The 13,983-nt window shown below is 41.1% G+C and overlaps 1 protein-coding gene across 1 annotated transcript in view; it reads left to right on the forward strand.

Annotated features, from left to right (window-relative positions):
* Positions 1–11,643, forward strand: part of Klkb1 (kallikrein B1) — a 28,109-nt gene extending 16,466 nt beyond the window's left edge. The window contains exons 7-15 of the mRNA XM_006970950.4: positions 1,170–1,329; positions 2,055–2,164; positions 3,068–3,230; positions 3,319–3,431; positions 3,577–3,745; positions 6,070–6,245; positions 7,300–7,395; positions 9,505–9,644; positions 10,226–11,643. Of these exons, the coding sequence (XP_006971012.1) occupies positions 1,170–1,329; positions 2,055–2,164; positions 3,068–3,230; positions 3,319–3,431; positions 3,577–3,745; positions 6,070–6,245; positions 7,300–7,395; positions 9,505–9,644; positions 10,226–10,417 (1,319 nt within the window). The 3' untranslated portion in view covers positions 10,418–11,643. The remainder of the gene's footprint in view (positions 1–1,169; positions 1,330–2,054; positions 2,165–3,067; positions 3,231–3,318; positions 3,432–3,576; positions 3,746–6,069; positions 6,246–7,299; positions 7,396–9,504; positions 9,645–10,225) is intronic.
* Positions 11,644–13,983: the final 2,340 nt, after the last annotated feature.

The following is a 13,983-nucleotide window of genomic DNA, read 5'->3' on the forward strand; positions in this document are numbered from 1 at the left end:
GACCTGCCAGGGATATCTTGGGAGGATGCAGTTGTAGGTTGGCATAGAAATCTACGTTCTCTTCCAATACCAAGGGTGTTCATGTATTTGCTTTTATTATTATTATTATTATTATTATTATTATTATTATTATTAATTCGAGCAGTTGAGTCTAGCTCCCTAGGCTGCTCAAATGGATGTATTATGAGAAGTACACTCTTTTGATCCAACTATATTAAGTCCTGTCCTGCCATTATTCTTAAGTTTCTATACTACACTACTAGTATGGAGTCAAATTGATTCTTACATGCTATCAAATTGAGTAAATCATGCAAACAGCACAAATAAAAGTCTATGAGAAAAAAATATGTAAGGGGAATGAAAATGAAGCTTTGTTCTTCTACTGTCAAATGGCATTTCTGTTAGTTCCTCAGAATCTGTGTTGATCTCTTCTTATTAAAATACTGCTCATAACACTCAGAGACAAAACACAAGACAGCATGTTCTGAAGGCTTAGTTGGGACCAGGGTAGTTTAAGGGAAACACAAGTCACCTAAACATCTTGTATTAGAAAGGATGGAGGTGCGGGAAGCATCCATTGGCTTATTCTACTTCTCTAGTGTGGGGATTTGTCTTTAGAGTGAGAACAACTTTTGCTTTTGTCCAAAGAACAAACTACAGATTTTCAGATAATTTCATAGGCAATTTATTTTCCCCTTTTACTGAAAATAGATTTTTTTCCCTCACATAATATATCCTGATTACACTTTTCCCTCCCTCTACTTCTGCCAGTTGCTCCCCACCTCCCCTCCCATCCAGATCCACACCTTTTCTGTCACGAGAAAACCAACAGGCTTCTGAGGGATAATAACAAAATAAAATAAGAAAACAAAAACTAACACATCGGAATTGAGCAAAACAAACAAACAGAAGGCACAAGATTCAGAGAGCCACACATTTGCACACCCAGGAATCCCATAAAACAGTAAACTGCAAGCTTTCGTATATACCCAGAGGACCTCTTGCAAACCTGTGCGGGCACTGTGCATGCTGCCTCAGGCTCTCAACAGGCAATGTTAAACTCAGGATACTTAGCACTGTGGATACTCAGTTGTCATTACCTTAGTTACCATGTTAAAGCTTCAGCAAATTCGGTCACTGAGGAGTGTTTTTCATCGGTGAGTTCACAGGTTGTCCCATGGATCTGTTCCAGCATTTCGCCTTTGCAGACCTAGATGTGGGCCAGGTCATGACCCCTGATGTATTCGTGTGTCGCACCATCTGCACCTTCCACCCCTCCTGCCTCTTCTTCACATTCTACACGAACGAATGGCAGATAGAATCCCAGAGGTGAGTGTGAGCGGGCGTGCTGGCTTCTAAGCCTTTTCTGTTCCTCACAGAGGCTTGCAGGAACACTGCTGGTTTCCCTAACAGCGCTGGGGTCTGCAATTTAAGTGAGTGTTTCTCTGCCAGGTGCAAGTTACTCCAGAGATGAGCAGATTCATGTGCCTACCTGCCCTTCCGTAAAACAAACACACCATTGAGTCAAACTACAGCAGCAAAGGGGATCAGGCAGCTTTCTTACCAGCATTAGGGGCTGGGATTGGCTTAAGAGCTCCTCATTCTGTCTGCCTTTTAATCTTGTGAGAAATCAGAGCCCCGCTTATTTTGATCTAGAGTCTAGCCTGACCTCTTCACTTTTAGACAACTTCCCATTTCCTTTATTGCAACATGGGACCCAAAGACGGATGGGTGTGGCTATAATACTGCAGGCAGCTTAAATCCAAACAATTTGTTCTCTGGTGCCTTTTCTTTTTCTAATCAGAAGGTGGAATTTTATCCTCTCTCCTCTTTTCATGTGGTCTGTACCTACTAGTTTTTGCCAGAGGGAGAAGTGATTCTATTTACGTTTAATCCCTGTGGTATTTTGGAGCTTTGCAATCTGATTGACCGAAGAGAGTTGCTCAGAATACAATTTTCAGAGCTGCTTTTTAATGAAAAGGAACAGGAGCTGCTTTCATATGTCTAATGCCTCTACTACTGTCTTTTTTCTCTTTCTCACTTATTTTTAATAGGAACGTTTGCTTTCTTAAGATGTCTAAAAGTGGTACTCCAAGTCCCTCTGTTCCTCAAGAAAATGCTATATCCGGATACAGTCTCTTCACCTGCAGAAAAGCTCGCCCTGGTAATGTGACTCAACCGTGATGGTACATGACGTGTGTCCCAGTGTGCCTCTTGGATGCTGTAATGAATACCATGACCAAAAGCAAGTTAGGGAAGAAGAGAGTTCGTGCTGCAGAAACAGAGACAGGAACTGAAGCAGAGACCATGGAGAAATGCTGCGTTGGGGCTTGCTCCTATGATGGGCTCAGCTACCTTTTATTTAAAAAATACAATCCAGAACCATCTGCCCAGAGGTGACACCACCCTCAGTGGGCTAGGCTCTCCTCCACCAACCCTTAATCCAGAAAATGTCCCACAGACATGCTCACAAGTCCATCTGATGGAGACAATCCTTCAATCAATGTTCCCTGCATCTGGAAGTTTTCCTGTGTCCCGCCTGGTCCTACAGCTGCTCAGACTCAAGCAAACACACAGAGGCTTATATCAATTACAAACTGAGTGGCCTATGGCTCAAGCTTCTTGCTAGCTAGATCTTGTATCATAAATTAACCCATATCTATTAATCTATAAGTTGTCACATGGCCGTGGCTTACCAGTATTATCACATCTTGCTTCTGCCGGTGGCTCTGAGCATCTCCTTCCTCTCTTTTCTCCCCCCCAATGTTTCTCTTGGATTTTTCCCACCTGGCGCCACCCTGCCCTGCCATAGGCCAATGCAGCTTTATTTATCAACCAGTCAGAGCAATACATATTCACAGAGTACAGAAAGACATCCCACAGTGGTTCCTTCTTTTCAGATGACTCTATTTTGTGTCAAGATGACAAATACTAACTGCCAAGAGGTGTGACAGAATGTGGGATCTTCTAAGAGTTGATGAAACTATTCTCAAGACGCTAGAAACTTTGTTACTCTGGCTTATTTCCTGTCTCATTATCTGTCCTTTGATGTTTGTACATGGTGTAGAACCCTGCCACTTCAAAATTTACTCTGGAGTTGACTTTGGAGGGGAAGAACTGAATGTGACCTTCGTGCAAGGAGAGAGTGTGTGCCAAGAGACTTGTACAAAGACAATTCGCTGTCAGTTCTTCACTTACTCGTCACTTCCAGAAGACTGCAAGGTGGAGGGGTAAGGGGCCATTTCTTTGATGATTGGCAAGGTCGTTATTTTATGGTGTTAGCTGCAGGTTTGATTTTGTTCTGTTCATTTTGTCCAGGTGTAAATGTTCCTTAAGGTTATCCACGGATGGCTCTCCAACTAAGATCACCTACAGCACAGATAGGAGATCTGGTTACTCTTTGAGATTGTGTAAAGCTGTGGACAGTCCTAGTGAGTGAAGCTTGTTTGATGTCAAGGAACTGTGTGGAAGTCTGGGTTGTGGGGACGGATGCCTTGGTCATATGTGATGGGGCTGTGGAATGGAGGGGATACTGATTTGTGTCCAGTGCTGACCACGCATCTCAACACTTTTTAGTCTGCACAACAAAAACAAATGCGCGGATTGTAGGAGGAACAAACTCCTCTTTAGGGGAGTGGCCATGGCAGGTCAGCTTGCAGGTGAAGCTGGTATCTCAGAATCATCTCTGTGGAGGGACCATCATTGGACAGCAATGGATCCTGACAGCTGCCCATTGCTTTGATGGGTAAGTTTTAGATCCCTCTTGTGTGTGTGTGTGTGTGTGTGTGTGTGTGTGTGTGTGTGTGTGTGTGTGTGTGTGTACATGTTTACCTGTGCATACACATGTGGAGGTCAGCATCAGGTATCTTCCTATATTGCTGTCTGTTGTGGACTATTATTTTAACTAGACAAAGGTGTGTTACCTTTGTTTATGCTGCATTTAATTATGAAATGATGTGTTGCATTTGTCTCACCTTGCCTGCCCAAGGCACCTGATTGGTCTAATAAACAGCTGAACAGCCAATAGCTCGGTAGGAGAAAGAATAGGTGGGGCTGGCATGCAGAGAGAATAAGTAGGAGGAGAAATCTAGGCTTGAGAGAAGGAGAGAAGGAGGAGAGAACAAGGAACATGCTCAGGGCAAGAAGCCAGACACACCCCAGCCAGCAGACACAGAGAAGCATCGAAAGTAAGATATACAGAAATAAGAAAGGTAATAAGCCCTGAGGCAAAAGGTAGATAAAGAGAAACAGGTTAATTTAAATTAAAAGAGCTAGCCAGAAATGTGCCTAAGCTAGGCTGAGCATTCAAAACTAATAATAAGTCTCTGTGTCATGATTTGGGAGCTGGTTTGTGGCCCAAAAGAAAAAGCCTGGTACATTTGTCCATCTTATTTGTTGAGAGAGGGTTTCTCACTGAACCCTTTTGACTAGACTGGTTGGACAGAAAGTCTGGGGATCCGCCTGTCTCTGTCTCCAGGCATATGATTGGCCAAGGTGTGTATTGGGACCTGAACTTGGGTCCTTGTGCTTGACAAGCAAGTCCTTTACCTACCAAGCCATCTAGTTCCTTGGCTCTGGCATATTTGTTTTGGTAATAAATGTTTCCAAGTCTTTGCCTAAAATGTATCATAATTTTAACTTTAGTTTGTATGTCTTTTACATGATTATTTTAAAATTCAAAAGTTGAATAGGTAGATTTTAAGCAACAGAATGTCTTTAATTCAGTCTCCTACCAGGGCTTATTTTAATCAGTATGGCTACTTGATAGCTCTGATTTAATGAAACCAATTGCTTTCGGGATTGGTAAACTGAACTTGATTTTCCCACAGATTCTTGGAAAAGGACAGAAGCATTCCCATATTTTTACTTGTAATAAACATGAAGTAATTACAAGGGAAAAAATGTACATTTTGAGTATTATCAACCACAGCTTCTTGCACTGTGAACTGTAAACCTATATGGAGTCAGTGAAACTCAGTATGGGAGTTTTAAAAAATTTTAGTGATGGCAAAAGGTCCCTGAATGTACACTGACCAAAATTAATTCAAAATCAAACACATGGCAGACCCAAGGCCTTCCGGCAGTCCTATCCTGGGCTGTGTCATGTGACTCCACTGCAGCCTTTCTTCCTAAAGCACAAGGTACTTATTTTGCACTGTGCATGCTGTCATGCCATGCAGTACCAACAGATGGTACCCTAAACCCAACTAGACTGAAGATTATTTGATGTTGTGAATCACAGTGTGGGTTCTGTGTGCATTGGGCTTTCTGCTCTTATAGAAACATAATAGTTTAGCTACAAAGAACAAAAACTTAAAACTGTTTCTTGTCACAGTGTGCTTTGGATTGTATAGTGTTAGGCTTTGGTTTTTAAATAGGGTTGTTTGAACTGACGACTTGAGTTTTATTTTAAAAAAAAACCTCACTGAATGAATGTTGGCTTGAGTATTGGATATAATTTCTAAAAATTTTTTAATGGTCCTAAACCTATGTCTGCCATTTGGTTCTATATATTTATATTATGTGAAGTGACATTCTCAGCAATTACAAAATTACAAATTTGTCAATTACAAAATTAAAATATTAAGGAAGTCTTAAAATCATTGAAGATGTTCTTTGTCTTTTAATATCAAATACTCAAGACATGTTTTAATTATTTATGTGGAAATAAGCACATTTATTCCATTATTATGTGAAGTTGCTCTCATCATTAATAAATGGTAAAACTATATGTACACCAAAGAATTGTTTTGAAGTAAGTTTCTTTATGATACACTATCAGTAAATGTTTAATATGTGTATCTGCTTCATATAGTCACACACATACACCAAACAAAAAAACCTGTTCAGTCAAAAGGGAGTTTAAAATAAAAGTTTAAGAGGTTTTATTACAAACTAAATCTTTAGAGATCCAATACTAAGTGATGAGAAATTGCCAGAAGGAAGAACTAGGTCACGTGGAATATTTTCTTTCTTCTTCTTTTGTCTCCCCCCAAGAAAAAGTACTGAGAAAAATGAGCAAGGCACAATGCCAAATGTTACTTTGGTGTTCGTGTCTCTCTCTCCTAGGATCCCCTACCCAGACGTGTGGCGTATTTATGGCGGGATTCTTTATCTGTCAGAGGTTACAAAAGAAACGCCTTTCTCAAGAATCCAAGAACTTATTATACATCAGAAATATAAAATCTCAGAAGGCAGTTACGATATCGCCCTAATAAAGCTTCAGACGCCCTTGAATTACACTGGTATGAAGCACATTGAAGGGAAAACACGCACACCTGAACTGCATCACTTCAGGTTGAGTGAGAAAACAGATCTGCAGCAATTGTCTTTGTTTTCTGGTCGGTGGGGTTGAGAGAAAGAGGAGGATGCCCGGGAAGTGAAGATTCTGGGAACTGCCACACAATCACAGCTGCTTAAGGGCCAAGAAACCTCAATTAGTTTCTGGGGTGCAACGGAACTGTGTGTATGGTAACAAACAGTAGGTATAGGGAAGGTTTTGCCATCTGAGGACATTGCGCATCTTTTCACAAGATTGGTAGCATTCCCTGCCACTGCTTGGGCTTAGGAACGTAGACCTATACGAGAGCAAGAGGGACTAGATGTTAATTGCTAAGAATACAACGGGACAGACAATGAGGGACATGGAGCATGTAACTGATGTTGCAGGCACACCGCTCCCCAGAAACTGAATGCCTCCCAACACCATTAACTGCGAGTGTCTGATAACAACTCTGCAACCTCAGACAGCTCGCCCTCCCTCCTTCCACCTCTGAGATCTGCTGTAGGTGTGCTGATCTCCTCACTGCTCTGTTGTAATAATCAAGCTAGGTATTCAGTTCAAGCGCTGGGACTGTGTGGCTAATTTTACTCTGAATTCCACCGCCACAGTATATATTAAAATACAAGAAAGTAGATAATGTTTTCCAATAAATTTTGGTGGAGGAGTTCCCTTCTCCTGGGGAAGTTTTGTGCCAGAAAACCATACCAAAAATGTGAGAATTTCTTGGGAGCATAGGCTTTAGAAGTTGATGTCTGGAGGGCCATCCTTTTTACTCTTTAGTTTCAGTGATGAGTTTCATTATGTTTTATACATGGACACAGTGTATTTTGATTGTAGTCACCTCCCTTCACTTTCTCTTGTCCTTTCCTGTTCTTCATCCCGACTGGCCTCAGAAGGCTCATTTTTGCTGTGTTGCTTCGTAAAAAAAAGAATAAGGGAAAAGATAGAGATTAACTTTTAAAGTCAATATTTATGGCTTTAATTAATCCAAATCTATTCATGAAATTTCCTTCCAGAATTCCAAAAGCCAATATGCCTGCCTTCCAAAGATGACACAAATACAATTTATACCAACTGTTGGGTGACTGGATGGGGCTACACGAAGGAACGAGGTACAGCCTGACATTTGAAATGTCCCTGTCTTAAATGTTAAAGTCCATGGAGTAGGTCACCTCCACCATCCCTACTCATGATCTTTGTGTTTATTCCAAAATATTGGTCTTCTGATTCCCAAGAATATGATTTTTTTTGCATTAAAAACCAATGAGCTCATGTGTAAGCATCTTACTCATAATAGATATTATATGTTCATGACTCTGCATAACAGACCGTGGCCCTCTGGTGCTATCAGGTCCAGTGCAGCCCATCTGGTCCTCAGCACTCACATTGTCCCTGTTTACCATGCTCTCCCTTGGAATCAATAGCCAAGGTGCCAGCATCACTCTTTAAGGACAGTCCTTAATATTTGTTTTAATGCATTCCTGCAATATGATAAATCTACCTTTTTCTCTAATTATACTGTTAAATGCTTAGGTAAAATACATAGATTCATAAAAAAAGAACTACTAGATTACAGTATAATTACTGGTATTTATTAACAGAATTTAACATAGTGATAAACATATGTCTTTTTTGTTGTGGTGGTTGTTTTGTTTTTCGAGACAGGGTTTCTCTGTGTAATTTTGGTGCCTGTCCTGGATCTCGCTCTGTAGACCAGACTGGCCTCAAACTCACAGAGATCCTCCTGGCTCTGCCTCCTGAGTGCTGGGATTAAAGGCATGTACCACCACTGCCCAGCGCACATGTCTTTATTAATGTACCCACATGTCAAATTGTTTTAATATTTGCCATAATGTTGAAATAGTGATGGGCATAAATGATGTTTTCATTTCTGTCATAACTACAATGTAATTCAAAGTATCTGTAACCCTTACACAACAATGCTGCTAATAGTACCATATCCCTGCATTTTTTGTCTGCATTTAAAACTGAGGTGCTCGTTCAGCTTTACTTGTAAAGCAGTCCACGGAGAGGTGAGTTTTTCTCTCTTCTTTCCTCTGAGTTTATGGATGGATCAACTGTTTGTGTGGACCTGAGGTCAAGAGTTCCTGTGTGTTGAACTATTTTTATAGAAATAAGCATGCTTCTTTTCTAGAATAAGTGCCAGATAAACACTATTAGACATGTTTGTATCATGTTTACAAAAAGAGATGATTGGCTGTGTCTTCTCCATGTTTCTTGAACCAGTCAGTTTGGATTCAGTTAACTCACACTTTCACTATGTTGATCTGGCTACATATATATAGACACCATATACATATGCATAGATATGGGAATATAGACATGGGAAGAAATCAAGTTATCTGCAAGTGTATCATTTATCATGGAACTTAGTCTATGTAAAGAACACAATACTCTGCTGTCAAATGTTTGGGATTTACTTTCACAAATTTTAAATTTTTTTTATAATTTAAATTTGCACAACAAAGAAAGGCAAGAACATCCAGGCATTTGTATTAAAAGTAAAAATGTATGAAGGAACTTTTTCTGAGAGGCTGTTGAGACAGTGTTAATCCTGAGAAAAACCAGTTCTACCATTTTGAGCCAATTTGAAGCAAGTTTTATTTAAATATTAAATACTGACCAGGATGAACTTCAGTCAGGACCATTCCCTGGAATTTCCCAGCTGCATGGCCCCAAGACACGTCTTGTCGGGACTTATAAGACAAACCCATTGTGTGATCATACTTTCTTATGAGGCTTTGTTGTTGTTTTTCAAGAACTACAACTCCCAGCATTCTAGGAAATTACCTGATGTTTGGGCTGTGGGACTTACAGGTTACCCCACAGTATTACAGCAGGAGGAAGGCAGAAATCATAGAAACCAAGTCTGTGGTAGCTTGGGTGATAGGGCTGCTGAAATACTTCATTAGGAGAAAGCCAACACAGATCGCTCCCTCTCCTCCCTGTCCCTGTCCCTCTCTTCCTCCTCCTCTTCTCCACTCCTCTCCTTTCACCTCTTCCCCTTTCTCTGTCCCCTTCCCTCTCATTGTTTCTGTATGTATAATTCTACCTCTTTGACATTCACTGACAAGTTTTTGATCACAATATGACCCCCATGAAAAGTGGACCACTTTGACTTCCTTTAAAATTCTGGCCTTATTTCCCCATTTATTGTAATTTTTTTTTGCCTTTAAAGGTCTATCTTGATTGCTTTGTAGGTGAAATCCAAAATACTCTACAAAAGGCAGCTATTCCTTTGGTACCCAATGAAGAATGCCAGAAAAAATACCGAGATTATGTTATAACCAAGCAGATGATCTGTGCCGGCTACAGAGAAGGAGGGATAGATGCTTGTAAGGTAATGTATTAGACTGTGAACAAACTCATCATAGTTCACTGGAGACAGTTCATTCAAAGGCAACTTTCCAACCCTACATTTTGCTAGGTTTTGTTTTGAAATTCAGAGTTAAATGATCCGAAGACTTTATCTTTATAAATAACCTTTGACAAATTAAACATAATAATGCATATCATTACATTACTCCATACATGATATTATTTATAGTAGGTATATCAGTATATGTATTGACTATGACTGGCATGTCACCATCAGTACAGCTACATGCCTTATTTAAGGGCATTTTTACAAGTCATGGTTAGGTTAAAATACAAGAATAATAGATGTATTTGAACTTTGGGTAAAAATGCTAAAATTGTCGGGTTTATCTGAGAGAGGGGGAGGGAACAAGGTGGCCTTGTAACTGGACACTTACTTTGTTCATGGCTGATGGGGTACAAGGAATTTGAGGAGCTACGTGTGTGTTGTGCAAAGTGTGACTGAAAAAGGTTAAAAGACACTTGTCTTTGAATAAGGAGCTCTTTATTTGAATCACTGTTATAACTCCCTACCACTGTGTTTTTCTATCCACTGTGACCCAGGGAGATTCTGGTGGCCCCTTAGTTTGTAAACACAATGGAATATGGCAGTTGGTGGGCATCACCAGTTGGGGTGAAGGCTGTGCCCGCAAGGAGCAGCCAGGAGTCTACACCAAAGTTGCCGAGTATCTGGACTGGATATTGGAGAAGACACAGAGCCGTGGTGCAAGCACTCTGGAGATGTCTCCAGCGTGAGGAGTCTGGGTATTAAGGAAGAGCCCAACTGGGACCAGCTTTACCACCTGCTCTCAAGTCAACACAGAGCCCCAGAATTCTCACATCCTTGTCCTAGGACTAAAAGCACCATGTTGATACAGTTGCTGAAGACAACATCTTGTCAAAACGTGTTTCCTGCCTTGAGTCATAGGATCCCCAAATGGAAACTATCCAAAGAGCATCATGCTTGTTTGGTTAAAATGGTCAAAGAGTTTTACTAGGTAGTGAAATGGGTGATCTGAAGCAGTTGAAAATAAGACTCCAGATTCTAGCACCAGTGCCTGGGACTGTTCTCATCTGACTTCTGCCTCTGGACCTCAGCAGATTTCAGAGTTACCTTCTGTCCACCTCACTCATTGGTTCCTTAGACGCCGCGCCCCGCGCCCCCATGCTGTTGTTGCATCTGGCTCAAAGAACTGAGAAACCTGGTTCTGTCTGGTGGAAGGAGGAGACCTTTGTAACATTTTCTTTACAATAAAAGGATGGCCCACTTGAACGTGAGGAGCCAGAGCACCTTTCCATCTAAACCACCTTCCTGGCCATTGTAGCATGGTCTTGGCTACATATATGTGTAAGACCTGTAAGGCTGTGTTTTTCTTCTTGTGTGCGGCTCTTGCAGTAGGCTGATCCCACAGTACTCACACAAGGCAGGGAATTTGATGGGAATCTCCCAGGGAATCCTGGGAGTTCAATTGATGATGCATTCTGCAATGGTAATTCATGAAGTGTCCTTGGATATAAAGTGTTATATAAAATCCAAGATTGTGACTGAGTTGAAAAATACTAAGTGGCCTGTGGAGTGGATGACATTAATCCTCATATAACACAAATTTCCAGCTTGCCAGTGATTCCCAGAGTGGGCTGTACGTGCTTAACTCCATTTAGGTAAGCTGATTAATATTTACACAGAATTGACCATTTACAAACTATTGGGCAAGTTAAACAGACAAATAGAAAAATGAAATTTTCTATAGAAGATTCAGCTTTTCCTTGTATGTTCAGAGGCTTGTTGAGTAATTCAGAGGATTAAGTGTGGAGGAGGTAACGGGCGAGCCACAGAATTTGAGATGGGAAGTGCAGAGGTAGGAATTACCCCACTAGCAACTGGCTTTTGTAAAATCTGGCTTGATTCCCGTGAAATAATTTCCTTTTAAATCGCATGGTTTCAGCTTTTACTTTTGTATACAATAAACAGTTTTGTCTTATTCTGTGTGGAAGTTGTTTTGTATTTAAAAGGAAAGAAGTGGTTCACAATGAAAATCTTGTATCTTGGGTTTGAGTGTTGATAACTTTAATGAGTGCTTGGGCAGGGCTCTGGAGTTCTTACTGGGTAAGCCCATGGCCTTTGTTCTCTCAAGGAATGGCCTCATCTGGGCAAAGCAGAGTTTTGAAATGTGGAGTTTTCCCGTGGCATAAAGTATCATGATAAAGTTGCCAGGTGGAGTCTAGCTGGACTGAAATGTTCTGTTTATTTTTCATCATGTGTTTGTGCACAAAGTAAACAATGGAATCCATCTTCCACTCAGAGCCTCATGGGGCGAACATGTGCTTAAGAGGCTAAGAAAATGAAGGGTTGAATCAGGTCACTTTCAGAGGGCAGAGTGAGGGCACTAGACCCTAGACCTTCGGCAGATCCACCCAAGAAGGGGCATGTCAGCTCTGGGACAGAACCTTCCTCTTCCTATGTCATATGGAGGGGGGTGGGGGACACATAGCGCAATACTCACTGTCTTCTAGAGCTCAGTCCAAACTCCGAGGGCTGTCTCTAATCTCTGTCTTTTTTTTTTTTTCATGTAATTCTTGTTGATGCCGCTCTGCCCTACTAAGCTATTGGAAACTGAAGGAGGCTCTCTCTGTGTCTCTGTCTCTCTCTTTCATCAATACTGCCTATGGGTAGGAATGTAGCAAATATCTCCTTTTAGATTTACTTTTATTATTTTTGTTGATGTGTATGTGTGATTGTGTGCTGTGTGGGCACTGGTGCCTAGCTACAACAGATCAAAACATAGTATCTGAGTAACTGCGGCCGCCTTCTAACAAAGCAAAACAGGTGGAGTGGTACTTTGTGTCATGGAGAGGAAACAGGAGGAACAAGATGGAAGAGAGGTAACACCACGTGATAGAATGTAGATTAATATAAATGGGTTGATTTAAGTTATAAGAGGTAGTTAAGGACAAGCCTAAGCTAAGGCTGAGATTTCATAATAAGTCTCTGTCATTATTTGGGAGCTGGCTGGTGGGACAAAAGAAGACTTGTTACAATTTTATGTATGTGAGTACTGTATTGAATTTATGCCAGGAGAGGGCATCAGATCTCACTATAGATGGTTGTGAGCCACTGTGTGGTTGCTGGGAATTGAACTCAGGACCTCTGGAAGAGCAGCCAGAGCCCCCTCTCCAGCCCTTGCAGGAGTGTTTTAAAGGGCTGCCTAGTATTTCTCATCCTGGTTCATCTCTCCACAAGGGCATCTGACAGGTTCAAAGCCAGTTCAGAAAGCCCCTAGCAGCATGACTATGATACACAGAGAATGGGACTATGTCCCTGTGTCCCCAAATATTGAAATTCTGAAAGTCAGCTGTCTCAGAAGCTAATGTTGGCACTCTGTCCCTGAACTAAGTGCATGTTTCCTTTGGTACACATGGCTTCAGCACATTCCATTTCTGTTCTGGTCTTCGGAATGTTTTTTTTTTTTTAAATTATAGTTGCACTTGTAAATATGAGCTTGTATTTAGCTTTTCTATAGAAAACTGGGAGCCTTTCCAGAACCTTCAATTATCTCTCTCTGGAAGTTACTTAAATTAGACTAAAAAAATACAAATGAATATGGATTTATTTATGATTATCTGTCATAACGCACTCTCAGAACTCAGAGGACAATCTGCAGGAGTCAGTTCTCGCCTTCCGCCATGGAGATCCCTGGGATCAAGCCCAGGATGTTAGTCTTGGCAGGCACCTTTACTGCTAGGCCATCTTATCAGTCCTAAATTAATCAGTTTATTTTTACTTTGTGTGTGTGTGTGTGTGTGTGAATGTGTTGATGAGGTATCAAGATACCATGAAGCAATCTTTAAAGCTAGTTCTTGGTTTTGTTCTGTTTTGTTTTGGGAACAGGGTCTCTCTATCTATGTAGTCCAGGCTGTTCCGGAACTCACTCTGTAGAGCAGGCTGGCCTTGAACTCACAGTGATCCATGTGCCTCTGCCTCCTGAGTGCTGGGATTAACAGACCTGTATGTACCACCACACCTGGCCAGTTAGTGTCTAATATTAAAAATGAGAGACATGGAGGAAAGTGAAACAAACAAATGGCCAAATATCCATCGGCCACTGCTTTAGATTACAGCTCTACTAACTTATTTTTCTCCAGTGACTTGACCTGTAACGGAATAAGTCTGGTAACAGAGAACACGAAGTGTCATGTTTTCCAAAGAACACTCGATCCTTCTTCAAGCTCAAGGGGATACCTTAATAGAAACATAGCTGTGTAGAAGTGGCTTTCCTCTATATAAATTGCAACGAGCCCTACCCTTGGGAGGTTCCTGTGTG

Source organism: Peromyscus maniculatus, chromosome 17, assembly GCF_049852395.1.
Source record: "Peromyscus maniculatus bairdii isolate BWxNUB_F1_BW_parent chromosome 17, HU_Pman_BW_mat_3.1, whole genome shotgun sequence".
NCBI classification, from domain to species: domain Eukaryota; kingdom Metazoa; phylum Chordata; class Mammalia; order Rodentia; family Cricetidae; genus Peromyscus; species Peromyscus maniculatus.